Source organism: Prionailurus viverrinus, chromosome D1 (assembly GCF_022837055.1).
Source record: "Prionailurus viverrinus isolate Anna chromosome D1, UM_Priviv_1.0, whole genome shotgun sequence".
Classification (NCBI taxonomy): domain Eukaryota; kingdom Metazoa; phylum Chordata; class Mammalia; order Carnivora; family Felidae; genus Prionailurus; species Prionailurus viverrinus.
In genome coordinates, this window is record NC_062570.1 from 40,833,586 (window position 1) to 40,861,197 (window position 27,612).

At 43.0% G+C, this 27,612-nt stretch overlaps 1 protein-coding gene across 3 annotated transcripts in view; it reads right to left on the reverse strand.

Moving 5' to 3' along the window:
• FAT3 (FAT atypical cadherin 3) overlaps positions 1-27,612 on the reverse strand; it is a 523,627-nt gene that overhangs the window by 179,665 nt on the left and 316,350 nt on the right. For all 3 annotated transcript variants that reach the window (XM_047823754.1, XM_047823753.1, XM_047823752.1), the window contains exon 3: positions 9,528-9,589. In XM_047823754.1, the coding sequence (XP_047679710.1) occupies positions 9,528-9,589 (62 nt within the window). The remainder of the gene's footprint in view (positions 1-9,527; positions 9,590-27,612) is intronic.

Here is a 27,612-nt window from a genome sequence, read left to right on the forward strand (position 1 = left end):
TAATAGAGGCACTTGAGTTGGAATCTCATGTTCTGAACCTGCCGCCATTATATTTTTATTTTCCCGCAGACAGACTTAACGTGCCCAACTGGGTCATACACATCTGGCGTTAGGCACAAGCTTGGATGATTTCTGAAGGGCCCAAATGAAATCAGACTGGACAGATCATTCTGTAGCTCAGAGAGTGTGCTGCACAAAACAAACTAGGAAAGCAACACAAGGGAAAAAGAGCGAAAAGGAGCTTTGGAAGTACAGGGCAGAGGGTCAATTTATCATCACTGCACTAGGGGGAGAAGTCAGCCCGGGCTTCTGGGATGTGTGATTCACGTGGGGAGTCATCATGATTGTTCCGAGCCGTGCGAGGAAGGGATAAGGATCGGTGTGACACCAGATCTGCAGGGCTAGAGGTTCTCCGCCACCCCTCTTCCCTCACCTACCCCTCCCCTGCCCCCCCTCCTGCCCCCTCCCCTGCCAGGACCCAATCAGTGCTTGCCCAGGAAGGAAGCAGCAGCATAGCATCACACTCAGAAACCATTCACAAGGGAAAACAAAAGCAGAGCCCCAGCTCCCGGTGGCCTGTGGGCCCAGCACAACAAGCCGTGACCCGCCTGGAGCAGTTATCTGCCGGCCAGCACCACCAGCGAGCTGGGAGCAAAAAGCAGGCTCATTTCCATTTCCAGGCAGGACCACTGGATGGACAGACCTTCCCAGGTCCAGGGGAACAGGTTTCATTTACTGTTGATCGACCCATTAGTGTTCAGATTTGAGGAGAAACAAAACAAATCCAAGCTTTCAAAACCAGATAAATTAGAAGTGGCTATTTATAGAATCAAGGACTCATTCCAGACCAGTCTCCTAGCGTACAAAAGTGACTGCAGATTATTAACTTGGAGGCTAACCAGGGACACAGACAAACGAAGCTAAGAAGGAAAAAACTGCCAGCGGCGGACGAAGCAGGCATGATGCCCTCGCGACTCTGCGTAATCCAAGGAGCCAAAGCAATGCTTCCCTTCCCCGGTTCGGATGAAGACAGGGTGGGAAGGTGGCCCTCCACCGAGATCCTAACCAAGTCCTCACATGCTGTCATTCCCAACCTCAACAGGGTCTCTTCAGACACAGCCCTGGGCTCATTTCTTGTATTTCTATGGGTTCAAAAGGGCACGTTGTGAAAAAAAAATGTGGAGCAAAGGGAGGTTAAGACACAAACTGCATTCTACGATATATGTGAATTATTTACTCTATTGTGAGAGGATTACAAATTATGAGGCAGTAAGAAAAGAAATCCTCCCTTATATCAAATGTTGGAAACCAGGAGCTCATTGCCTTACACGGTGTTAAATAAAATGGAGGTGTCAACTTCCGTACAGGGAGATTTGACACATAAATCTGATTTGGGGGTTTGTTTTGTTTTGTGTTGGGAAAAATCAGAATTTCTGATGAAACCGGGCTTGCCTGCTTCCATTTAGTCACCGGCCGAGCCTCTTCAGAAGGGGCAGGTGAGACCTGGCACGTTTCCCCTCTCCACCCCCACCCGTATACATGCTGTGCCTCTCAATTACCAGTCGTGGGGCTAGCCCGCAATTTCCATATTGAGCAAAGCACCTCTGAGCACTAATATTTGCTTTGAAAAATGTGTGTGTGTCTCATTCAATATGTACTCTTTGGTCGGCTGGGAAAACACATTGATATAAGCGCAATTGTCACACTTCCGGGAAGATCTCCGGTAAGATCGTTCTTCGGGGCTGGTACCGACCTGGACTGTCCCGCAGGAATTGGAATGGCGACCCTTGTTCCCACCTCAACTGCACGTGTTCCCGCACCAAGTACACGCGCACACGCACCACCACCATCACCATCGCCTTGACCGCCATCACGCCACCATCACCACCACCCCAGGACCACTACCCCCAGCACACTACCACCCATCAGCATCACTGCCGCCACCAGTACTCCTTATTTAACTGGAGTTGCAGTGCCAAAGGCCACCCCTGACTAGCCTGCTTACACCCTCTTGGGGCATTATTTGAAACATAAGAACGACGGTGGTTTAGCAAAATCGAAAGGGACGCGTCTGTTCCTGAGCTAAGAGACAGGATTTCTGGGAAAGATGGGCCAGAAACCCTCACTGCAGACAGTCGAGTAAGCAGGCACTCAGAAAGCTAGGTACCTGAGGGCAGGGAAGCAGGTAGAAACCAATGTATGCTGTGAGGGAGCTTCTGTGAGGAATTTTCACTTGGGGCTGCTTTGTGATCGTAGTTACGGAGTGTGGAACGTGGAGATAACCATAGTTAGGTGGAGGCTTTTTCTTCCTATACTGGGTTTGTAGTTGCCCCAGTGACTCGGTAAATCAAGTAGGCTTGTGAGGGGGCAGTATGTGGAGAAAGGGGCAGGAGTGGGCCAGTAACTGGAGTCTGCCTGCTGTAGTAGGGTGTTCAGGCAGCTGTAACAAAGGACAACAGGCTGAACGGCTTACACAACATAAATTTATTTTCTCACCATTCTGGAAGCTAGAGATCTGAGGTCAAGGTGCTGACAGGGCTGGTCTCTTATGAGGCCTCTCTCCTCAGCTTGTAGATGGCTGTCTTCTCCCTGTGTCTTCACATGATTTCCCCTCTGAATGTGCCCATGTCCAAATTTCCTCTCCTGATGAGGACACCAGTCATACTGGATCCTCCCCTAATGACCTCATTTTAAACTAATTTCCTGTTTAAAGACTCCAAATACAGTCACATTCTGAGGTAGCAGGGTTTGGGACTTCAATGTATGACTTTCAACATAGGCAATTCAGCCTGTAACCCTCGGTCTCTTTTTCTGCTGGAGTCCAAGCTGGTGCGCACAGTGCGGGCACAGCATCCTCTCAGGCGGACTTTGTCCTGGGGCTTGGGGCAGTGCCCCGCAGGGACAGCCCCTGTCCAGAGCTCCGCAGGCACCAAGGAGCAGCTGAGGGAGGAGCCAATGGATACCTGAAGAGCAGAAGAGAAAACCTTCTCTTCTCATGCTCATAAAATGCTGATGCCTGAGGGTGGGCTGACCCGACACCTGGGTAAATCTGGTGTGAAACAAGAGTGGGAGGGATGCCTGGGTGGCACAGTCAGTTGAGCGACCGGCTCTTGGTTTCAACTCAGGTCATGGTCTCACAGTTCATGGGTTCGAGCCTCACATCGGGCTCTGCGCTGGCAGCACGGAGCCTGCTTGGATTCCCTCTCTCTCTCTCTCTCTCTCTCTCTCTCTCTCACTCTCTCCTCCCACCCCACTCCCCTCTCTGCCCCTCCCCCACTCACACCATCGCTGTCTCTCTCAAGATAAACAAATAAACTCTAAAAAATAAAACAAGAGTGGGAAAAGATGATTTGATTTGCCACGTTTCAATGTGCTGATGGATGTTTAGGGCCACACTGTTCTACAAAGCGAGGAAGGCATGTACTGGACGCCACCATGAAGTGATTGTTTGATCTTGGGTCTCTCGTCCTTTGTCTCAGTTTCTGCATCTGTAGAATGCGGGCGGGAGAAGTGTCTGGATGATACGAATGGAAAACAGCCCCTTAATTCCAAGCCAGCAGCTCACGAATAATCGGCAGGTTAGACTCTAGTGACCTCGGTGTGAAAGGTGAAGAGAAAATGCTCAGGGGGCAAAACATGCGAGGTCCAGTAACAGAAGCTGTGCCTAGCCCAGTGCCGGGCCCAGAACAAGCATGGGATAAAGCTTGCCAGACAGGAGGAAAACAGTGACTATTCATTACTTTTCGAAGTGGCTACGAGAAGAAACCAACCCTCCCTCCGAGGCCAGTGTGTGCTACAGGTGCTGTGTCCGTGGTTGGACACACCACCTCTTTTGAAGGGCCGCCCGGTACTTCCTGCAAAGTATCATGAAGGAGGCAGAAAGAAGGACCTACTGAGAGAAACTTCCATTTCTCTCATAGGTAAATTACCCAACTGCGGACTGCTTAATGCGTTGAAACAGGCCTGCAATCCTTCACCACCAGAAATGGCCATCATCTCCAGAGCAGAAGCTTGCCAAAGGAAGAAACCTGTAAGGATTTGTAGTCACCGACAAAAAAATCAATCTGCATCCTAAGGCAAGAGGAAATGTTACAAAAACTTAGCAAAGAACATGATTTTTTTTTCTCAGAAGATACAGCCACAAAAAGGGATGAGAATTTCAAACAGGAAGAAAAAAATGGTCACGTGAGGTGTACCTCACAGAGGACAACGGATGAGTATGCTACAGGGACAGGTACTAAATAATTTACATTCCTATAGATCTAGTGTATCAGTCTGTAATGTGTTTTTTGTTATTAATACTGACTGCACTCTAAAATCTCACCGCCTTCCCTGGGCTACTTCAAGTTATATGCACACACACAACGTAATTTCCCATCCTGTGTCTTTATACTGGTGACTGGGCCTTGTCATCTTTTTTGATTTGCAAATAAAATACGCTCTCTGTTCTCTTTGGAAGACTTTTATCAGAACCATCCAGCCCTGAACAGAGAAGCATTTTAAGATCAAAAGGGAGGAAAATAATACTCTTTTAGCAAGCAAGATAAAGATTCACACATAATTAAGCCGGGACTATAGGATTATTTAAGTGGATATATCTTTTAAGAATAATTGAACTGTGAGAAGCTATTCAAAATACTGGGGCCAGGACTGAAAAAGAAAGGGAATTGACAAGGTGTTTGTTGAGGACTAGGCGAGAAGGGAGGGGATGGGAAAGAGGGAGGGACAGACAATGGTTCAGCAGTGTTTATGCGTGCCAGGCCCTCTGTGTAGTCCATCGGACGAAGTAGGGATCATTGACCCCCCGCTTTACAGATAAGGAAACGGGGGATCAAAGTTAACTTGGTAAGGCAGACGGGAAGACACAGCGTGTTCCATTGTTTCTGTCTCCAAGCCCATGGACGTCACCGTGTGCTAAACTGCTGTCCATCACCTCATGTAGGGTGAAACAAAGGCCTCTTAGAGTAATCATCATTCATTCATAGGGCATTTATTGAGTGCTCCCTGTTTCCCAGGTGCTAGACCAGATACTCTGAATACAGAGAGAAGTAAGTAAGGTACTTGGGACTGACAATTATGGACCAATTGCTTTCTGACAGTCAGCATCCTGAGCCTTTCCACCGGACATTTATTAACTCTTCATACCAAGAAGAGTTAGGGACTAACACACACCTGTGTTAGGGACTATTATCCCCCCTTTGCTCGTGAGGAGAAGGTGTCTAAGCCTTGTGAGCAGTCCCAAACTATAATCTCAGGCCTGCCTGAATTTAACATCTCTGCTCTCCCACACTACATCTATTCACCATCTTGGTAAATCAAATGTCACGCCCACAAAGGGCTTAAACCTAGTAGGTCATATACATAAATGATTATAACATAAGAGAAATTAGTACATTTATTCCTTTTTGCAGCTGCCTTCTCTAATAATGAGGTAATCAGGGCTAAAGTCATAACCACTAAGCTAAAACATTAATTCACCGTTTAGTTTATGCATCCATTATCAACTTTCTGCACCTATTTGCTGGAATTAGCCTTCTACCTCTGTTACAATCATAAAAGGCTATGAAGGAATGTATATTCCTTTGAACAAGTGGGGTAAAAAATTCCATATTTTATGGTCAGGAGAGAAGATCACTCCAATGTTTACACATAACAGACCTGAAATTAGGCAAGATCTAATGTGGAGAATTCACCAAAGAAGAGGAAGCTGCACTTGTGAATCTTTCTACCGTTCTTTGCTGGTCTTGTTTCTTTAGCAAATCCCTTGGATTCTGATCATGGCAACTGTCCTCTTATAGTCAGAGATGTAAGATGAATGCTTACAGGCTCAAAAAACCCTTACAGCCTATAGATGGCCAAGCTAAAATCTTAAATCAATGTACAGGCAGAGTACCAGCAGTATCCAATTAAAGTCCCTTCTATCATGGGGAATGCAAACTAGAAACAGATCACTAATGTCCTCCTGGTTACCTATTCAAAAGTGTACCTGCCAGGTCGGCCTCTAAATGGGTCCTTTTCAGGAAGAGTCAATTTTATTTTATTGGGAAGGAGAGATATGAAATAGAGCCAGAAGGTTAATATGAGTTTAAGAGGAGCATAGGGTTATCTTGGCAATTAAAGGCTCTCCAGGAGGTTAATTACCCACACCCAGCACTTACAACTCACACAATGGATCAGCAGTTACAAAAATCTGTGTACAGCAGAGAACTCGATTCTGCACTCTGAATGATGTTATTTTACTCAGTTTTTGGAGGACTGAGTTAAAGCAATATCTTTTCCATGATCCATTCAGAAAAAAGAAATGAATGTCACTGAAACCTTCACAGCAAAGTAATATAAAAAATACTGTGACCAAGAATTGTACAATTTAGAAAGCGAGAGCAGGAGAGTGTGCATGAGAGAGAGAGAGAGAGAGAGAGAGAGAGAGAGAGAGACGGAGAGAGAGGAAGACAGATTATCTAGTGTTTGAAAACCTCAGCGGGAGGGGTGACTAAAAGAAAAGGCACAAATGATGAGGATCCTGGGTGATGGGCAGAGAAATGGTGGGTGCTTGAGGGCAAGTTGAAATGGTTCAGCTGACCTACAGTTTTCAAATCTCCACCCTGAAACTTCAGACAAGCCAATTTGCTGCTTTGAGCCACTGCCTTCACCCTGGTTGAAATAAATTTCTGGGCCCAAGATGGAACCACTGTTGTTCAAGGTGCCACATCAGCAAACTGAAATTTAGATAACTTGTGTGCCCCCTGTAAATGCTTTGCTTGACCAGAATCCAAGTATATCCAGTCACTCGATCCCCAAAAGCCAAGCCAATGCTGGGCTCTCTCCTTATTTCTTTGCTCTTTCTCATCCCAAACAAGGTTGGCCAGGTGGCCCCTGCCAGTCAGTTATTTTTAAATTTTCTCTTCCTTGTTCTTTATCCTTCACTTTGTAAAAGCTTTCTGCCTTCCACCCCATTTTGCAGTTACCTGAGTGGAGAAAGTCTGCTTAGAGAGGTGTCAAAGTTTGTTTCTACGTTTGTTTCCGTCTTCTCTAGTTATTTTTTAATAACCTTCATCCAAACACATCATCATCTCTCACGTGGATCCCTCCAGAAGCACCCCCAGAACCTCCCTGCTACTTGTGCCCTGCCCCAGCCCATCTCTGTTCAGCTGAGTAGGTATGCGGGCAAGCATATCTTATTACTCCCAGCTAATGTGTTTCCACTGTGCTCAGGAAAAGATGCATAATCCTTCCTACAGCCCTGTTTGCTTTCTGCAACTTCCATTTCCTATCACCTTTACCCACCTCCATCTTTAAACTCTTGATCACACCGGCCTAGGTGTTCATACTGGCCTTGAACAGAATCTTGGCTTCCTGTCACTAAATGTCACCTACTCAAGAGGCTCTCCTAACCAGACGTTGCCTCCCACTCCCACTTTCAGGCACTACCATGGGACCTTCCTTGAGTGGCCTCAGAAAGCTTGTATTTGGAGTTATAGCCTTTATTCATTTATTATGTGCCCCCTGTCCCTTCCTGTTTACTCTGTATCCCCAGCACATAGGGCAGACCCTGAGACCTGGGCCAAATCAAGTAGCTATGGTCTGGGGTTCCTTTCTGCACGTCTGCTGCCTGGGAGCTACTATCCTGGAGTGTAGAGATGAAACAGAATGTTCAGGTGGTTTAGGTGTCATGACACCATACGATAATAACTAAAACCACAATGGTTACAGCTCCACTTTACTGAGCACCTTCTTAGCGCAGATACCAGATGGGATGCTATCCGCCTATTTTCCCCAACGACCCTAAGAGGTTGCCAACTGCTATGCTGCACTGCCTCCCTAGGATGATTAATACCAGGTACTGAGAAATGATGTTCCGGATCCATCTGTGTTAATCTAAAGAACGAAAATGTTTGGTCAGTATTTACGTAGGTCTGTAAAGGATGCACAACTGTTAAGGATTCTTCTGGGAAGTAAATTCAGATGCCTGGAGAGCACTTTTCCCTCCTGTCACACTCTGCACCACATCTTCCTGAAGACACCGCCTTTCCAGGGACAAGGCAGCAAGTGACCTCGGGCAGAGGCTCCAGCTAATGAGACGCCCTCCTTTTCCCTGCTGGGAGGTAATGGGTTCAACTGTCTGAGAACACAACCTCCCCAGGAGTCCTGGACTCTGTTGCAAAGAAAAGGAGCGCATAAATACAACATAAGGTGTTATTATTTTGGCAAATGTTCTCTAATTCTGGACCAGAAATGAACCGCAGCCCAGCGGTATGATTTTGAAAAAAGAATTATAATAATTATTTTTTGGCAGCCCGGAGTCTTTCATCTTTATGAGATGATGGCAATGTTTTAAAAGGATTATCACAGTGCTGATGATCATCATAATAATCCTTTATTATGTGTAATGCTTTAAGATAAAAGTACTTTGGCATAAAACATAAGGACTGATCCCACTAGCGATCCTTTGAGGTATACGGAACAGTAATTGTCACACTTCACAGTAGGGGAAACTGAGGTCCAGCGCAATTAAACAGTTTTTATCCATTCAAGCTAATCATGATCATGGCAAGGCAGTTCCAGCATCCACAGGCACCGATTCTTAGTCCAGTACTTGCTGAATAAATCATTGCTGGTTAACTGATTTAAAGGAAAACAACAGGAGACAAAGGTGTGTGTGTGTGTGTGTGTGTGTGTGTGTGTGTGCGCGCGTGTGCGTGTGTGTAGGATCTGTGGACTCCAGTAAATGATTCTTAGGGACTAACAGATCATTTCAGAAGCACAGATTTGTGCTAAAACCTTAACAAACCCCTAACTTCCAAGCATTGTCATCCACTCTGTACCAGACTGTCACACCTAAATCACAGTGCCACACACTACCCAGACTTCAAGCTTCCCAATAAAAATACTCGATACGTATAGAAAGAATGTTCCATGAAGCGCTTTCATATCTATTTTCTCATCTCTTGCCTTATGGCGTTTTTTTTTTTCCTCCAGAAATAATGCTCTTACAGTTTATATTGCTGCTGTTTCTGTCTTAATGAATTATAGGAGTACATTTTATGGTTTCAGAAACAGTAGTCTCGGGCAGTGAATCAACTAGCAGACTTCCCCTCCTCAACCCTCTCCAGAAAAGAAACGAGGAGCAAAGCAACTCGCGTCTTCACAAATGATGTACTTCACTCTGATCACAGCACTTTTGCTCTTTCTCTCTTCGCATCCGAGGCCCCGGAGGCTCACGGGGCTTTGCTCCTGAACTTTCCTTTCTGATGGCTGACAAAGGGGCTGAAGTCAAGGCAAAGATGTTGGTGCATCTGCTTGTTTTCAGAGTTAGGAGAAGGCCAGTCTGCCACCCCTGCTTGGCACTCATGAGTGCGTTCAGAGGGATGCACCCCAAATCTCCACATTCAAAACCAATCAGCCCAACAGAGACCTCTTCATTTTGGAATCCACTGTTCAAATGTATTAAAGTTCTAGTTTATGTTGAAGGTTAAAGAAGTTTAGTGAAAGTCAGTTTTAATGAATGCCAGTTCCCTCTACGCACTTACCTCCAGAAAATGTTCTGCCTGCTGTTCTCGATCCAATTTCCTTGAAGTTGTTGTAATCAGACCTGCGTAGAAATGAGAATATTTGACTTTTAAATATCTGGGGCAAGTAGCTTACTGAGCACGGGAAGCAAATTCAGTTAAAGGAAAAGCAAAAATGATGGGGAACAGTAACTCTCCAATCCCCAGTGACAATCGAGATGTTTCCAAATTATTCTTAAAACAAAATAAAATTCACAAAGAAAACCTGCAAAATTTGTTCTGGCTCTGCTTACCTCAGTGAGGTACTGTCATCACTCTGGAGATGTAAAAACTCACGAAAGAACCATTGTTTTTCCGATAATGAGGAATTTCAATGATTCATTTGCATATGACTGAAATTCTACAGTAAGAACCTCATTAAAGATTTCAGAGTTCTTGAACATTAATAGGTTGTTGATGCTGATTAGAATCAGTCTGTGAAACAGCACTTTCTTATTTAACGTTTTTATGCTTATATAATTTTTTGTTACACTTGACAAAGAAGGTTACTTCCGTAATAGCTCCTTGTACACATAGCTATTTCAAATTTAATAACTCATATATGGAAGACCTCACACCGTAATTTTATCATTGTGTTTTATGTGTTTAAATCTTTACACAAAATAAGATCCACATGGGAAATATCTCTGTATCTTTCCTTCGAATGGAGTTTCCCATAAATGAATCAGCCCTTTGAGTATAAAGACAAAGAAAAGGCAATGAGAAGACAGAATCTTCAAGGCTGCCCAGCTTATTGCATCAATTTGTCTTTTGCAGGTTTTATTATTATTATTGTCAAATGGCAATTAGGAGGTCAAATTTATATTCCATTTCTTGACTCTACACTGTCCCTGAAGACAAGAGACTATGAATTGGGCTGGCTTCATGACCTAAGCCAATGGACAGAAAAGAGCAGAGAAAATCATGTGAAAAGGTCACTCCCAACACTGGTGAGGTACGTGAAGTATGGAAAAGACATTTTGCCAAGATCTGCTGAGGAGCTCATGACCTCCAGCTTTTTTTTTTTTAACCTTGCTACTATTACTTTTATTTATTTATTTTTATATAATTTATTGTCAAATTGGCTTCCATACAATACCCAGTGCTCATCCCAACAAGTGCCCTCCTCAATGCCCATCACCCATTTCCCCCTCTCTTCCCCCCTCGCCATCAAGCCTCAGTTTGTTCTCTGTATTTAAGAGTCTCTTATGGTTTACCTCCCTCCCTCTCTATTTGTAACTTTTCCCCCCTACCTTTCCCCCATGGTCTTCTGTTAAGTTTCTCAAGACCCACATATGAGTGAAAACATATGGTATCTGTCTTTCTCTGACTAACTTATTTCACTTAGCATAATACCCTCCAGTTCCATCCACATTGCTGCAAATGGAAAGATTTCATTCTTTCTCATTGCCAAGTAGTATTCCATTGTATATATACACCACATCAAAGTCACAGGGTACAAAATCAATGTAGAGACATCGGTTGCATTTTTATACATCAAAAATGAAGCAACAGAAAGAGAAATAAAGAAACTGATCCCATTTACAATTGCACCCAGAACCACAGAATACCTAGGAATAAACCTAACCAAAGATGTAAAAGATCTGTATGCTGACAATTATAGAAAGCTTATGAAGGAAACTGAAGAAGACAGAAAGAAATGGAAAAGCATTCCATGCTTATGGATTGGAAGAATAAATATTGTCAAAATGTCAATACTACCCAAAGCAATCTACACATTCAATGCAATCCCAATCAAAATTGCACTGGCATTCTTCTCAAAGCTAGAACAAACAATCCTAAAATTTGTATGGAACCATAAAAGACCCCAAATAGCCAAAGTAATATTGAAGAAGAAAACCAAAGCAGGAGGCATCACAATCCTAGACTTCAGCCTCCACTATAAAGCTGTAATCACCAGCTTTTGTTCTAACACATGTGGTGGTGGGAGCATGTGGATTTTAGAGAAAGCTAAGGAGAGGTCACAGGAGGCTAAAGGACCCTCCTAATAAAATCCCATTGGGGGTGGCATGGCTCTTTACAAAATGGCCCCATTCCCCTTTACTCTCATCTGTCCACACTCCTCATGGGAGGGAAACCTGTGTTTGCACGGCCCTGATGAGCGGGCTTTCCATAAATTCTTTCTAGAGCATGTCCCACCCCACTGCTTCACCTCTAGTTTTTTCCAATTTAGCTCAGATGTTAGAGAGATGACCTGTCTTCCAGGGTTAGGTGCCCATTTGCTATGTCCCAACACAACCAGTATGTTCCTCCATCATTGTTCTTTGTTCCATGCTATAATCCATTGCTCACCTGTGTGTGTGTGTGTGTGCATGCGTGTGTGTTTCCCACTAGACAAGTGGACAGAGTTCCTTCATGAGAAGGGTCTCCCTTTTTATTCTGAAGCCCTGGTGCCCACCTACCCCTGATCTAAAACAAAGAATAGGAATTTCATTAATGCTCAGTTAACAAAAGTTGCTGTGGAAGAGATTACTTATATACTAATCTTCAGTTTTGCTGCTGACACAGAATGTGTTTGTTTAGGAAGGAATTGTTTTGTTTTGTTTTTTTAATTTTTTAATGTTTTATTTTGAGAGAGGGAGAGAGAGACAGAAGGAGACAGAGTGCAAGCAGTGGAGGGCAGAGAAAGAGGGAGACACAGAATCCGAAGCAGCCTCCAGGCTCTGAGCTGTCAGCACAGAGCCCAACATGGGGCTTGAACCCACGAACTGTGAGATCATGACTTGAGCCAAAGTTGGATGCTCAACCAGCTGAGCCACCCAGGTGCCCCAGGAAGGTATTGTTTTGTGTGTAGGGAGAGTATTTGTAGGTGGACTGGGGGTGTAGGCCTTTAGTATTCATTGGAAACCACTTACTGAGTGCCTCCATGTGAATGACACAGTGCTGGGCACTCTTGGGATACAAAGATGAGCTAGTGTCCAAGATTATGGAGAGAAGACTGATATCAAAAGTTTTAAATGGGAGAATCAGTAACTTCTCTTCCCTAGCTGCCTATCAGAACCTCCTGAGAAATTAAAAAACTCAGATTCTGTGCCCCACTCTATCCCTCCTTTACTGTCTCCACATCTCTTGGGATGATGCCTGAGATGATTCTCTAATTCTAAAAGATGGCTCTACACAATTTCACTATCCTTTGTTGAATCTCACTATGAATTTTTACTGACATTAATTTTTCTGCCAAGCCACATCCAAAAATGAAATATACTGAAATGCTTTAGCACCTGAATCAGTGTGTGCAGGGGGTAAGGGGTGAACCAGAGGGAGGCGGAGATGGTGTGAGAGTGCACTGGTGGGTGAGGTGATAAAGGAGGAATAAAGGGGGCACAGCTCTCTGATTTGTATTGACTAAGGGTCGATGTGGTCAGACCAGTGGGGGTCTAACACACAAATGTGATGCCTTCATTTTCAGACCATCCTATCTGACAAGGTCATATGTCACGAAGGCTCTTTCCAAGTGAGAAGTAAGTGTCTTCTCGGAAAGGGAAAGGAGGCTTTCAGGAACCTCACTACCTCCTCAGGGGGCATCCTCTGTTAGAGGTCACAATGGGAATGAGAAACACTTGTTATATGGAGGCTATAAATGGATGAAAGGGCTGTCAGCCTTGGCAGTGCTGGTTGCCTGCTGCTCTTCCAGGCACAAAAGACCAGGAGCCCTTTGCCCTCTGTTCCCCTGAGGACACTTGTGTCATTTCAGCCACAGCCCGTTGTGATGTGCTATGCACGGGGAAGAGGTCAGCTTCCTCTCCTGATTATTCTTAGGGTGATTTTTTTTTTTTAAGGAAAGCCACTTATTTGCACAATGCATATGTGGAACTGAGAGAGCAGTGTGACTCTCCTGTCATCTGCCTGCCAGCCGGAGGATGTGTTTTTCACCTATTTATCAGCTGACAGAGAAGGAGATGGGCTTCCTGAAAAGTCTAAAGTATACACAACAGTAAACCTGGAGCTCTGAGACAGCCAAGCAGCTTCTGTTCCTGGAAGAAAGGCAGGCAAACCTCTGTAGGCTTTAGTGCTCTGTGTTTCCATTATCTCATCTCTATTCTCACAAATATAAGGTAAGAGGCAGGTAAAAGAAAATCTAAGTCAAAAGTGAAAATCAGTAGGAAATCCGATGAGGTGGGGTGGGGGACAGGGAACACGGTTAGAGTGTACAAGGTTTCTTCTGGGGGTTAGGAAAATGCTCTACCATGACAGGTCACGGTGATGGTTGCACAGTTCCCAAAGTATTCTCAAAACCACTGACTTGTATACTTTAAATGGGTAAATGTCATTGCATGTAAATTACATGTCAGTAAAGCTGTTTAAAAATCATAAGCTCTGCCTTTTAGAGTTTAACAAGCCTCTCATGTTTGGAGAAGACAGACACTTAAAAATGAAGGAATGGATGGATAAGTTACTTTAGGAATCAGGCATGAAGAGGGGCTGGAATGAATGAAGCAATCAGGTTTGGCCCTGGGGAGTCAGGAACATAAAAATAATGAATAGAACACTTTTAGGTCAAAGCCACAACTGGTAGTTACTTGTACTGAGAAATAATCCCTGTTATCAAGACAGGACCACCTACAGCAAGAAGTGGCAAAATCTCTCTTCTCTTAAAAGGTACACATTTGGATGAGCCATGGTCCTTAGCAGCACTGTTTCTCATAGTCAGGAAGGACTGCACTGAGCCATCCTCACAGTCCAGAGGAATTCATCAAAATGGTCAACGGTTGTAGTTGAACGTAGCTGGGCCTTAAAATAGAACAGAGCACCCCCTCTCTTCAGCTCTTCTGATTCATCACCGTGGAAGGCAACCCCATTGTGTAATCTCTGCAGGAGAGAGGCGTGTACATCACACATGTAACTATAGACCCATTGGGCACAGTAAATTGGGGACTGACATGAAGAAATTGAATTTCAAAGATAAATCATAGGCGAGCTTTTGAATGTGGTTTGGAGATATAAACAAACACATCATTTGATATAATTACATATGCAAACCTCCAATTTAGGAGGGGAATTACGCCAGTCCTAAATGAATGAGACTCACCAAAGAGCGGGGAGAGCATATGGCTGCAACCATGCAATTACTTTAAAAATGACTGGTTCTGATTTTTTGTTGTGGAGACAGGAGACTCTCACAAGCTCTCTGAGAAACAGCCTGAGCACAAAAATGTCGCTGCCTGTTCCAAAGAGAACTAACAGTGTTCTAAGTAGTTATGGTCAGAGGAGTGATACTTGTACGATGACATCTTTCCCCGGCTTTCTCTCCCTGTGGGTGTCCTGGGTCACAGCTGTGCAATCTATTGCCGTGACATTCACATTTTCTTTAAGTGCTACTTGAAGCAGTGCAGGTCTTAGCTGCTTCAGCATAATTTTCCAGGACTGTTGGAAGCTGAGGTTCGTATTAAAAATACAACTAGAATGATCAGCCCTGTGAGCCACAATTAGTGCCTAGTCTGTCTTTTTCATCTGTACTTCCTCTGCTTTCCGTTTCCCTGTGTCTATCCCCGGCTATCTGGTAAACCCCTCGCCATCCTTCCAGACAGTTGGCACATCGCCTTCTTGGTGAAGCCTTGTCTGATTTTTCCTCTACTGTGTTTTGTGTAACCCATCTGTGGTCAGGATCCCCCTCTAGACCACAGTTGCAAGAAGGCAGAGATTTTGGGTAGTTCACCAGGTGAGCTCAGGAACCTAGATTAGTGCTGATCACAGTTGTTCAACATAGAAATACTACTATCACAGCACCCAATACTACCGAGCTCCATTCGTTAGGGCATTTTTCCTAACACAATACAAGTAAAGGGGTTAAAAACAGATTTTATTTGCCTTGTGTTCTTGGTATTTAACATAGAAGCTAGCACATTGTAGGTACCAAGCAAAAGTTGTTTGAATGCATCTAGAACTCTCAATAGTGTTTTATACAGAAGGGACATAATGGTCCCCAATCAAGGGAGTTAAAATTACCTGAACGCTCTATTTCATTCTTTGAATAATTTCAATGTTTTCCCAATATTTGGAACCCTCTTTCATACTGACAGTTGAAGGTATTTAGAGAACAATTCCTGAAAGCCTTTTAGTTTTTTATTTTTTAGCTGCTGATTAAAGATTTTTAATCTTCAGTATTATACACAGGGGCTTTGTGGCCATTTCCATGGTCTTCCCACATCCTGGCTTCTATCGAGTTTATGGAGAGAGATAGACAAATAATAGTATCACAGTATCCCACATTTGTTGAGTACTATGTGCCAGCCACTGTACTAAATACTTCATATACATGCTCTCATTTAATCTCACAGTTACAAGAAACAAGAACTATTCTGACTTCACTTAGAAGGAAATGGAGTTAAATAATTTGAGCAAGGTCGTCAATGACTGAGCCATCATTCCCCACCCAGTGATGCTAACTCTGAAGATTTCTCACTGGCTCCACAGCAGATGAGTCTGTGCAGTGGTGGCAAAGCTACCTGCCTGGGGACCAGGGAATCTGGGCCCTAGTCTCAGCTCTGTCAGTTACTGGATATGAAATTCCTGGCAATCACATATTTTCTCTAGGTCCCGTTCTCCTCATCTGGGAATGTCCTAAGTCTGTTTTCAGCATGAGGACTCTGTAACACAAAAATACTAAAAGGAGATCATTTTCTGATCTTGCATTGACCCCACTTTCTTCTCGGTGGGCCTGAGCCCAGCTGAACAGGACATGGACAAGTCAGCCAGGCAAGATTCTGATTTTTATTTATCCACAAAGTCTTTACATCTTTAGAAAATGATCCCCTTATTGGATACAGCATTTGCAAATATCTTCTCTCATTCAATAGATTGTCTTTTTGTTTTGTTGATGGTTTTTGTTCACTGCCCAAAATCAGCACTGAAGCATCCACATATCTCTCAAAGGGAGGAAAATAAAAATACAGTTAACTATGAGTGTATGTTTTCAAGTGAAAAAAAAAAACACCTTTTAGTTATCCACACATGTATTGTCTTTTCCATAAGATTCCAAAATCTAAAACTTCTGTTTCATTTCTACTTTTCAATTCAGCTTATCAGGAAGCCTTAAAATGTGGCCTGCAGTATTTACACATGGACATAAGGCCATGCACTGAATTTGGAGAGAATGAAATGCACACACAATAAGTGCAAATTTCAGGGCAAGTGCAAATTCAAACACAAAAATTTTTATGGGAAAAATTAAAGTTGGAGTGAAGACAGCTATTAAGTTTGTTTTAAAAAGATAACTAGGGGGCGCCTAGGGGGCTCAGTCAGTTGAATGGTTGACTCTTGATTTCCACTCAGGTCATGATCTCACGGTCATAGGACTGAGACCTACACTGGGCTTGGCGCTATGCTTGGAGCCTGCTTAAGATTCTCTTGCTCTCTCCCTCTGCCTTTCCCCCTTCTAAAATATAGAACACACACACACATAAACAAAAGACAACTAGGTAATATGTGTTCTTAGACTAAACAGTATTCCTTTAAAAAGAACCACCAGAAATGAAGAATAGATAAGAGCTCAAACATCAGCTATGAGGGGGTTAAAAAAATAATCTGGAAACTGGCTCCATCAGACAACCTTCTTAAGTAAGAGCGGTTTCATGAGGTGTAAAGATTTGGAGTTGCTTGACTGAGCGCACAGCGCTACGATTAAATTTTCTTAAGAAAATCTGACAGGGAAATCACTGATGGGGCCTTCGTCTGCAACTTGAACTCTTCTTTATAAATAGTGGTTTCTGACATGCCAACATAAGCTTTTAAACTGTGTAAATGAGGATGCATCTCAAGTATGAAGGCCCTGTGGGTCAAACGTGGTTCCTAGCTCTTGATTTTCTGTTAACAGGTAAGTTTCATTTTCTTTGTAAGCCAACGGATGGCATTTCTCAATTCTGCCTGAGCAGCAGGGAAATCGCAGGCAGGATTCTTCTGCCAGAAATACTTCCTCCTTGGATACAGGACACTGTAGCAGCTACAGGTAGCAAAGGGGAAAAATCCAGCTTGTGCAGGAAAAGTATCGATGTGGGCATACATCTTGCACCTTTAGCTCAGGCCTAGTTGACAGATATTGTTGCCCACAGCCCAGAGGGAGAGTTTTGGGGTTCAGGCAAGCCCTGCCCCCTTGCTGTACCGCTCATTACAGACAAGGTCTATTAGGGGATCTGGGTCAAGGCAACTTGTCATCAGGGCGAAGGATAAGACAGTGGCCAACAAGGGAGGAATAATGAAGATGTTGTATGGTGGAGAATATTCCAAAGGCATCTTCTCTAATTTTCTCTTGTACCAAGTGGTTCTGCCATGCACACCCACATATGCACATGCACACATGTACACACACACAGGACCAGAGGCGTTGTGTGCGAGTCTACTTTTTGCCAGGATACCTGGATACTTCCCAGTCCCATCTGTTCTTCCCTCAGTGTCTCTCCTCATCACCAATCCTCATGGCTCTCCCTCCCAACCTCACACAGCCCTCTGGCTCTGCCTTCTGGTTTGGCCTAGATGAAGAAGTTATTTATGCACCTGAAGAAGTCTCTAGACGCTTTAGCTAAACCTTGAATGCCATATTGGATTTCTTCAGAGAAATTAAGCTACAGATGGTGAACCAATATTAAGGATGTTGTATAAAATGATGCCATATTTAGGTGCCATTAACATACCACTGATGTGTGTGCTCAGATGTGCAATATGGTGCACATCTCCCCCTTTCTCTTTCTGCCAAGAGTTTTTTTTTTTTTTAAGAATTCTGAATATTAGATGATCAAAACAAGGAAGAAGTACTGGCTGGAAATCTAAATGACACTATCTGGATGGGTCTTAGGGATTGTCCAGTTTGGAAAGCATCATGGTGCAGAGCAGGACTCTAACCAGTGCTCAGGCTTTGGCATCAGACCCTCCGGCTTTGCATCTCAGTCCCACTCCTAGTCAACTGCACGGTATTCAGCACGTTACTTATTAGCTTCTCTAAATATCAGCTTCCTCATTGGTAAAATGAGGTTTATTAAGATAAATGATCGGTTTAAAATGCTTAGTTTGGTTCCTGGCACATGTTAAATGCCCAAATAATGTTACTCTTATTATCTCCAGAAATAATGCCCATGGCCTCGTATGTGTTCAAAGGTCTAACTGTGCTTCCTTCCCATCTTGAGATTTCTCCTCAAAGGTGTCTAAACATTTGGGAAACAGAAATTGTAAAATGTCTACTACTTACCCCATCACCTGACAGAGGAAGAAACTGATGCTTACAGTTTCCGTATCTTGTTCAAAAACTTACCAGAAATCCTTCATCCACACGTTATTAAATTTTATCAAGAAGATATTATATATACTCAAAGTATGGCAAGGAGTAGCAGCATCAGCGCCACGGAGGAGCTGGCTTAAAGTGCAAAGCTGCGGGCTCCTCCCAGACCTACGTGATTTGTACGGACGTGACATTTCGAGAAGCCTGGCCCTAGACTGCTGCCGGTTTTCACACTCGGCTGTGCTTTGGAATCATGCGGGGAGCATGAAGATACACAGATGCCAAGGTCCCACATCCAGAGGTTCTGAGTGATTCAGGATGGGCAGAGGTCTAGCACAGAGATTTTTGAAAGCTCCAGACAATTCTAACATTCAGCCAAGGGTGAGGATCACTGTATATGTAGTTGCTATAGCTGGATGATGGGGTTAAGGTAATTAATTTTTTTTTGGCTTATCTAAATTGTCTCGTTTTCCCCACAATGAAAAATACTCAATTTTAAAATATAAAAGAACTTAAAGGCCAATAAAATGGGGCCCCCGACACCTAGTCTCCTGTGTGTCATCAAGTGAATTCTACAAGTTCTATTCTGAATCCACCCAGTGAAGGATAAACCACATAACTTCCAGGTTTATTCTGATTTATACTGGATGAATGCCTTGTCTCTTCCCTCAATACAATGGTTTATCTCAGCTACAGTTTCGACTTCTTTGTTCTGGCAACTTCTTGTGCCACATTATACCTCTCCCAGCTCCGTCCGGCCCTCAGGTAGCAGAGGTAAACACTTCCTCTGTGGTAAGGCCACTTCTTCACCACAAAAGCATGTTTGGACAGAAGGCACATTGGGAAGAAACCAGAGGATACAGCAAATAGCCTTTATGTTGGCCCCCATGGCATCCAGTGAGGGCGAGAGACGCATATACAAATAACTACGAGATACATGGTGTGAGCTAATACCCTGGACAAGTCGGGGTGCCCTGAAAAAGGAAAGATTAATGCTGAATTGTGGGATTGGAAAAGATAAGGGAAGAAACTGAATGCTGAATTCGTATTGAGCCTTAAATGGAGAATAAGACTCTAAAGCTAGAGAAAAAGTTAAAGCAGCAAATCTGTAGGTGAGCATGATGACAGATTAACAGAAAAGGTAAATCTGGTTTTAAATCCTGGCTCTCCTATTTTTCAGCTGTGTGACCAAGGACAAGTCATACAACTTCTCTGATCTAAGTCTTGTGGTCTCTGAAACAGGGGTTTAACTCCATCACAGTCTGGGTAGCAAGCAATACAGATGAAATTCTTGGCACAGCGCCTTGCACTTAGCGGGCTGTTTACAAAACTGAAGTAACTCTATAAAAAAGCAGTGAATTATCTCTCATTTTTATTAAAAGTCCTCATAGCACCGGGATGCTATTAATAATTATATTCAAGAGGGAGACCTTATTATCTTCGGACTGGTCACCTCTGACAACGTCTAGAAATTTCATAACCAAGTCCGTGGAAGTTGAAGTTCCCTTCCAGTTATTCAAACAAACACCATAAAGTTCTTTAATTCTTACTCACTCTAGAGGTGTGAAAACAACCACTGCACTTCCCTTAGAAATGATTTCACTGCAAATAATTTGTTTCCACATCTGTTTTCACATGACAGATAAAATCAGAAGGTTGGATCAAGTGCAAATTACTCAGAGGATGTGCAAAGTCTTGAAAACACACGCGTGCTTTGTAGGCATGCATTCTTTAAGATCCTCTTTGCTCTGTGATTTATACAAGGTCTTGGGTAGGAGCAATGTTTTGAAATCCAATTTTTAAAAATCCGGGAAAAATATCACTTGTCATGGAGAGCTTTGAATGTTATCAGAAGACTGACACACCCCCTCCTTTTTTATATCACACATTTTTCAGTTAATTTCCACGTAATTCAATCCTTTCTTTTTGTCCTAAATTTACAAATACACTGTAAAACCTCACTGTTTTTCATTCCACCTATATGAAATTTGTAATAATTCTGGGGCTGGTTGAAGTTTAGCTTTGTATTACCTAGGTAAATTAATAGGGTGGAAAGGTCCCAGGGGAATATTTAATATACTTGAGACAAACCACTTGCAGAGCAAGTTAATTTTAACAGGCACCATTTTGATGTTCTAATTGCAAATAGCCTATGTAACTGTTCATTAGAGTCCGTCCAACCAGGTCTTTTGTTTGGCAACACTTTAATAGTTGCATTAACCTTATGTGTTTATTTGCAAACAGTAAATGCTTGTTTCCTGAAATATTCTAGAATCTGCATTTTCAAATGCTGTAAAATCCTTCTCAATGAGAATATGAATTAATGGAATTTCATTTTTTTTTCTGTGCTTTGGGAAGAAGTACCACCTCCTGCAATTGGGGCGCCTGGGTGGCTCAGTCAGTTAAGCACCTGACTTGGTTTTGGCTCAGGTCATGATCTCTTAGTTGGTGAGACTGAGATTATGTTGGGCTCTGTGCTGTTAGCACATCACAGAATCTGTCTCTCAGTGCTTGAGACTTTCTGTCCCTCTCTCTCTCTGCCCCTTCCCTGGCTCATGCTCTGTCTCTCACATAAACAAACAAAGAAACAAACAAACTTAAAAAAAATCCCAACTCCTACAAGAATGCTGAAATTTGTGTGTAATTGTTCATCAGTACAGCAACTTTGTGCAAGTCTTTAAAAATGTCGTGTGCCTCAGTTTCTTCCTCTGTAACAGCAAAACTTAACGGGGTGGGCAACTGTCTTTTTCTCACTAGGAGCAATGTACAATATTTTTTTTCCTTTATAAATATAAGTGGAAATAAAGGAGGGGTTAGAATCTTTTAGAACTCTTTGGGAAAAATGCTATATCTATTCAGTGAAGACTTGTATACTCCTTATGGTCTTTTCTAGAGGACTTTGTAAATAATTGATTATAGCTTTATCACTTTGTATTCCGTTTACATGTTTGTCGCCTTTGGTAGACTGTGGCTTTTCCAGGGCAACTATGTGTTTACTCATTTAATGTTCATTAAAAGAATATAGGAACCTACGTTAATCTTTGTATCTTCCATGCTTAGCACAGTGCCTGGTATATGGATGGTGATCAATCAATATTAGTCTATTGGATGAATAAACCATACTACTGAAAATGTGTATGGAAATGGGTGAGTGTATGCACATGTAACACCACCCCAAGCAGGTAACGGTCTATATACATGGGAATGATCACTCAGCATTTATATTATATAGCTTGTAAAAGCTCCCATGTCTTTTGGAGAAACCTTAAAAATAAATTCAAAATGGAATTACGTGCTGTGATAATTATTATTTTGGGTTTTTAACATAAAATGTTACAAGTTCATAAAGCCATGTTTTTTTGTATCATATGTCAGCGTCTGGAGTCTGTGTGGTTAATTGAGGTTAATGGGGGGAAATGGCAGATTGCCAATGCTAATGAGTTTTTCTTGACTCTTTCTAATATGTATTTTATTTCTCTTTTGCCTTAGTTTTTGTTTAACTAAATTGTATTATGTATCCAAGAACCTGTCACATATAAGTAGGGCTGCTAACCTGTCTGTCAGAGAGGGCTCAGCCCATGTTTCACTTCCTAAATAACATTGAAAGTGTGGGGGGGGGGGGGAGGGAGGGAGAAACAGAGAGGGGTAGGTTGCAAAAAGCAGCCAGCCCCTGACTTCTCTAGGTCCATAGTGAATATCAAAATGGAGGACAAGTCAAAGGTTCTTGTAGGATCACACTCCTGGCTAGAATCTGATGAATTAATTCTTTGAGAATGCAACCATTAATCTAGTAAGGAGTGTGCTAAGAGGCTACCTCAGCCCTGTCTTATCCAAAGGGTGACTTGGGTGGCAATTTTAGCTCCTTGTTCAGTAAATGAAAAGAAGAAAGAGAGAATCATTGAAGGAGTAAGGTTGGGGAAAAATCAAAGGGCAGCAAATGATGGCTTGGGGGATGCAGGTTGGGGAGGGGAGGTGGGGGAGGTGGGAGGTCTTGAAGACTGCCACAGAATCTGTCCCTAGAGCTTGTTTATTCCATATTTATCCAGAAAGCCAACATAAATATATGTCATTTATTGAGAGCTCCATTACTAAGTGGCTAGCTGTGTGTGACTCCTAATTTTGTGTCCTTCACCAGCATATCCCATAATTATTTGCTTGGTTTCCTTTTACAGGTTCCTTAGTACAGGGGGCAAAAGCTTATTGAGGTTTTCCTCCTATTTCAGGGATGAGAACAGAGATGGCTGACCTGAAATGGGGCACCTGACCTGGCAAACTGAAAATTAAGGGCTGTCGCTGCTGGTGGGTCTGCTGGGCACTTAGGTTCAGGCTCCTCTGTCTCTCTTTCCTTCCTCCTTTCCTTGTCATGCCAAAGTTGATTGCCATCTGTTCCCATGAAGTCAGCAGAGGGGCCAGAAGCACAGTTGCAAATGTTTCTTCTACATCTTCCCCCTTTGGGGCTAACAGCTTGTAATGGGTGGGTATACAAGAGGGACCCATTTAAAGACCAACTAGCCAAATAAACATGCCACCCAGATGAAAAGAAAATGTCATCTTCTTTGTTGGTACTCGGAGAAATTCAGTATCTTTTGAACAAATGGTTGTGCAGACAGAGTCTGAGATTGGATTTTTAAACCATTCACAACACCGTGTCAGTCCTTTCTCAGTGAAAATGAGCTCAATTCTACTGTGGTTGTAATTAGTGGATAATTACTACTTGTACATTTCGATGCTACATGTCACGGAACTGGCGCCTGGTTTAGCATCCATTCAACAAGATTATTTAATTTTGCTGCAATTTGAATTCTTTTGAGCCACATTGGTGCCCTGGCACTAGAAAACCTGGAAACCTGGGGCGCAAGCTGGAGAGACTAAGGTTTGAAATTATATTAATGGGTTTCATTTTTCCCATGGAAAAGAAAATTGTTAGAAGGCTTTGCATTAACAAACCAAAGTGGTGGATGGGGAAGAGCGCAGGATGCATTCCACAGTCTCAATAGCCATTCTGGGCTCTGGGTTTGTAACATAACACGAAGCACGTATAGTCTAGTCCCACTGCTGAGTTTGCACCAGGGCACCCACGTTCAGAGAAGGCTGGGAGTCGTGGGGAGCAGGCAGCAAATACATAATTATAGCCAAGGCACTGAAGGCTCAGGTAGAATTATGAGAAAAGGTAACATGGACACAGAGGGGTCTGCCTTGAACTCAACCTGGGAGGTACAGGGAGAGGCCTCCTAGGATGGGGTCTCTTGGGTTGGAATGAGAAGTTTGTCAGGTGGACAAAGATAGGCGAGCCTTTCACCATATTCTGGTGGGACAGGGAAAACATACAGGCAAGAGGGACCCTAGTTATGTCTCAGAGTTACTTCAAGAAGCCTTAGGGGAAACTCTGGAATTTTATGTTACTTATGATTGGGAACAGAAGGAAAGTAATACCTTGTGGTCACTCAGTCAGCACTGCAAGGTGTTCTCTTAACTGTTAACATGGAAGTGTTTTATATTTTTACATGTCACGAAACAGCACTGTAGATGCCAATGGCAAAAGTCTCCTCTCCTTCCCTGTAAGGCTCACAATAAAGAGGCCAAGACCACATTATAAGCCAGTACCTGAGTCTAACAAAGAAATGGGTAGGGGATGCTAGGAGAATGCCAGTCATGCACCACTGAAATAGAGTCTTTCCTCACCACTCCCTTTGCTTCCTCTTGGAAGCAATACTCTTTTTTACAGGGAACAACCATCCCAGTTTGCCAGAGATTGTCCCATTTTAGCCTTAAAAATTCGAGTTCTACATTCCACAAAAATCCTCAGTGTTGGGCAAACCAGGAGGACTGGTCACCCTAGCTTTAGATGACACCCGAGTGCCAGGTCTATGGGACTAACTTATCAAACAGATTGTTAAGGCAGGATGCATGTGAGAGCGTTTGCTCTCTTGCCCTAGCATCTGCTTTGGCTGGTAGATGGGGAAACTAAGGTGCAGAGAGAGGCAGCGACTTACCAGATTCCATAATGCTTAGCTCTGACGAGGTAATAACTGGTCAAAAACATTTGAAACTGCTTTATGGCTTCTTTTTGTCTTCCTCACATAATCACATATTTCTAAAAACTCCTGTCAGCTTCTCCCTGATCTAGCTAACAACTGATAGCATTGTCTGATTACTCTCTATGTGATCAGGATACGTTTAACACTTTATAGGCAATACTTATAATACAATTCTAAATGTCCATTACTAAATTGCTCAACACTGTTACCACCCCCGTTTTTCAGATGGAAGAGATTGAGTCTTAGCAAAACCAAGAAAACCTGCTAGAGGCTACACAGTTAGTGAGAAAGATTTGAAACTTGAAGCTATCTGATTCCAGAATCCTTATCCTTAACTATGAGGATACGAGACTCCTCTTCCTATTTGATTTGATCTTCTGCCATTTCATTTAAAATTACTCCGTCATTGGGGTGCCTGGGTGGCTCAGTTGGTTGAGCGTTTGACTTTGGCTTAGGTCATGATATTGTGGTTCGTGAGTTCGAGCCCCACATTGGGCTCTGTGCTGACAGCTCTGAGCCTGGAGCCTGCTTTGGATTCGGCGTCTCCCTCTCTCTCTGACCCTCCCCTGCTCATGCTCTCTCTCTGTCTTTCAAGAATAAATAAACATTAAAAATTTTTTAAAAATTTTAAAAATTACTTGGTCATTTAACAAAAATATTTGAAAAAGCACAGAATGTTTTTCTCATCTCCATATTTTATTCTACCTCCCATTCATTATTTCACTTACTGGAAAAGTATCTACAGATACAGAGTCTACACTTGCTTTTTAGTTCCCAGTGGGTCTGGGGCCACATCCAACCTTTCCACTAAAATAGTGCTTCAGAAAAATGCAACTTTGATGTGTGGACAGTGTTTTTGTCCTAAGCCACTGAACTGCTGTTGTAGGATCAAACCAATTAAATGTCAATGCCTCCCCACCCCGCCCTCAGCCCCTATCAATCGAAGGAGATCCTAAAGGAATCCAAATGTCGTGCTTCTCCTAAAAACTCTGCCAAGACCTTCACCATTTGGATTTCTAGTTCTTCTCCGAGTTTTTCTCTCCTTAGGTTAGGTCCTCCATCAGCTCCCCTCTTGCTACTCTTTTGAAAATAAAGTCTTCATACTTAACAAATTCAACTCAATGCACCAAAGTATTGATATTTATCACCAGGTTCCAGCTACTCTGCAATTTCTTCTGTTCCTTGAGCATGGAAAGCTTATTCCTGCTTTAGGCCTTTAACCTTGGCCTTTCCTTAGCAGCGTCCTTCTCCATGTACCCAACGCCCATGTCTGCATGGCTGATATCTTCTTTATCAATCACATGGACCTCAGTTCAAATATCCCTTCTTCAGCAAGAGAAAACTTCTCTTCTCTGGTCACCCTGACAAAAATCTCTCCCCTCTGGTTTTATTTTCTTCTGACAGTATCTGTCTGAATTTATTCTGTTTGCACCCCTGTTCACTTATCTATTGTCTATCTCCTTCTGTTGGAAGGCCAGTCTTACAAAAAATAGGAGCCCCTGTCTTATGCCCTGCCATACCTGCTGTTCCTCGAAAAGTGCCTGGCACATAGTAGGTCCTCAATAAATGACTGTTGAATGGAAGAAGGAATGACTTGGTGCAAAATACATTGCTGAAGTCCTCTTGTCCTTGCATGCTGTTTGTTCTTTTATAATTTTCATAGTAAATGTTTTAAGTATTGGTTTTGAGTCTATGACTAAAAGAAGCCTTCCATCTGGGAACTAGTCTGAAGGACAGTGGACAGAAGTCCAGAAATATCCAGGTTTGTTTCCAAGCCTTCCTAGTTTCCAGCTAAATGATCTTGAGCAGGTGACTCAAGTCACCTTGAACTTCAGTTTCTTTGCCCAAAAAAAGGGAATGCTCCTATCTGTGTCATGGGACCACTGTGAATATGAAATGAGATGTGGACAAAGGCACCTACCAAAGTATTCTCTCATGTCGCTATTAAATATATTTCACTTTTAGAATTTTACCTAATTACCTGTAACTGCTAAGCAATGAACTTGTTAGTTCGAAAATAGAGAGCTTGGGATGTATGGAAGTTCAGGAAAACCTAAGAATTTTCTATTCTCTTTCAAAAACCCAGGAACCAGGACAGAGAATGTCAGTTAGAAGTTTGGTTGCATAGCAGTGCATGGAGGTCAGCACCCTGCTGGGCAGGAAATTTGAGGGAGATGGGTGTAACTTCTACCATCACACCAAAGAGGTTACTGTGAAGGGTAAGAAATCTGATCTTATTAGAGTTAAAGGATGGAATTCAAATCTCAGAGTTCATTTCAACCTCTTGCACATGAGATCATTAGAACAGCTCTCTGTTCCTCAGGGCAAGCATCTCTTGCTTCCATACCCCTTTTACTGAGTTGTATTCTTCCACCTGGATAAACGAGGGTCTTTTGCAGCAACTCAATAGGCAGAAGTTTCCAAGTATCTCTTTTCTTTTGCCCTATCCTTGTTTTGCGGTAAGGTGTTTGTGGCATTTGGTAAGAAAGATGGCAGCTGAAGGCGGTGGAGAAAGCTCCAGAGTGCAGAGAACAAGGCTCTCAGTTTGCCCCGTCAATACTCTACACTCTCATGTAAGTCATACAACCACTATGTGACTCAATGTCTGCATCTGTAACAGTATAATCATAGCTATCTAACCACACAGCTCATCCATTTATCATCATCCATGACTGTCCTACCACCATTACTTAGTAGCCTACTGAGTAAAACCCCAGTTCAATCTGATGTTCAGGGTCTTTTGTGATCAGAGCTCAGCCTTTTACTAGCCCTGACTTTCCTGTGTACTGTGCCTGGGCAC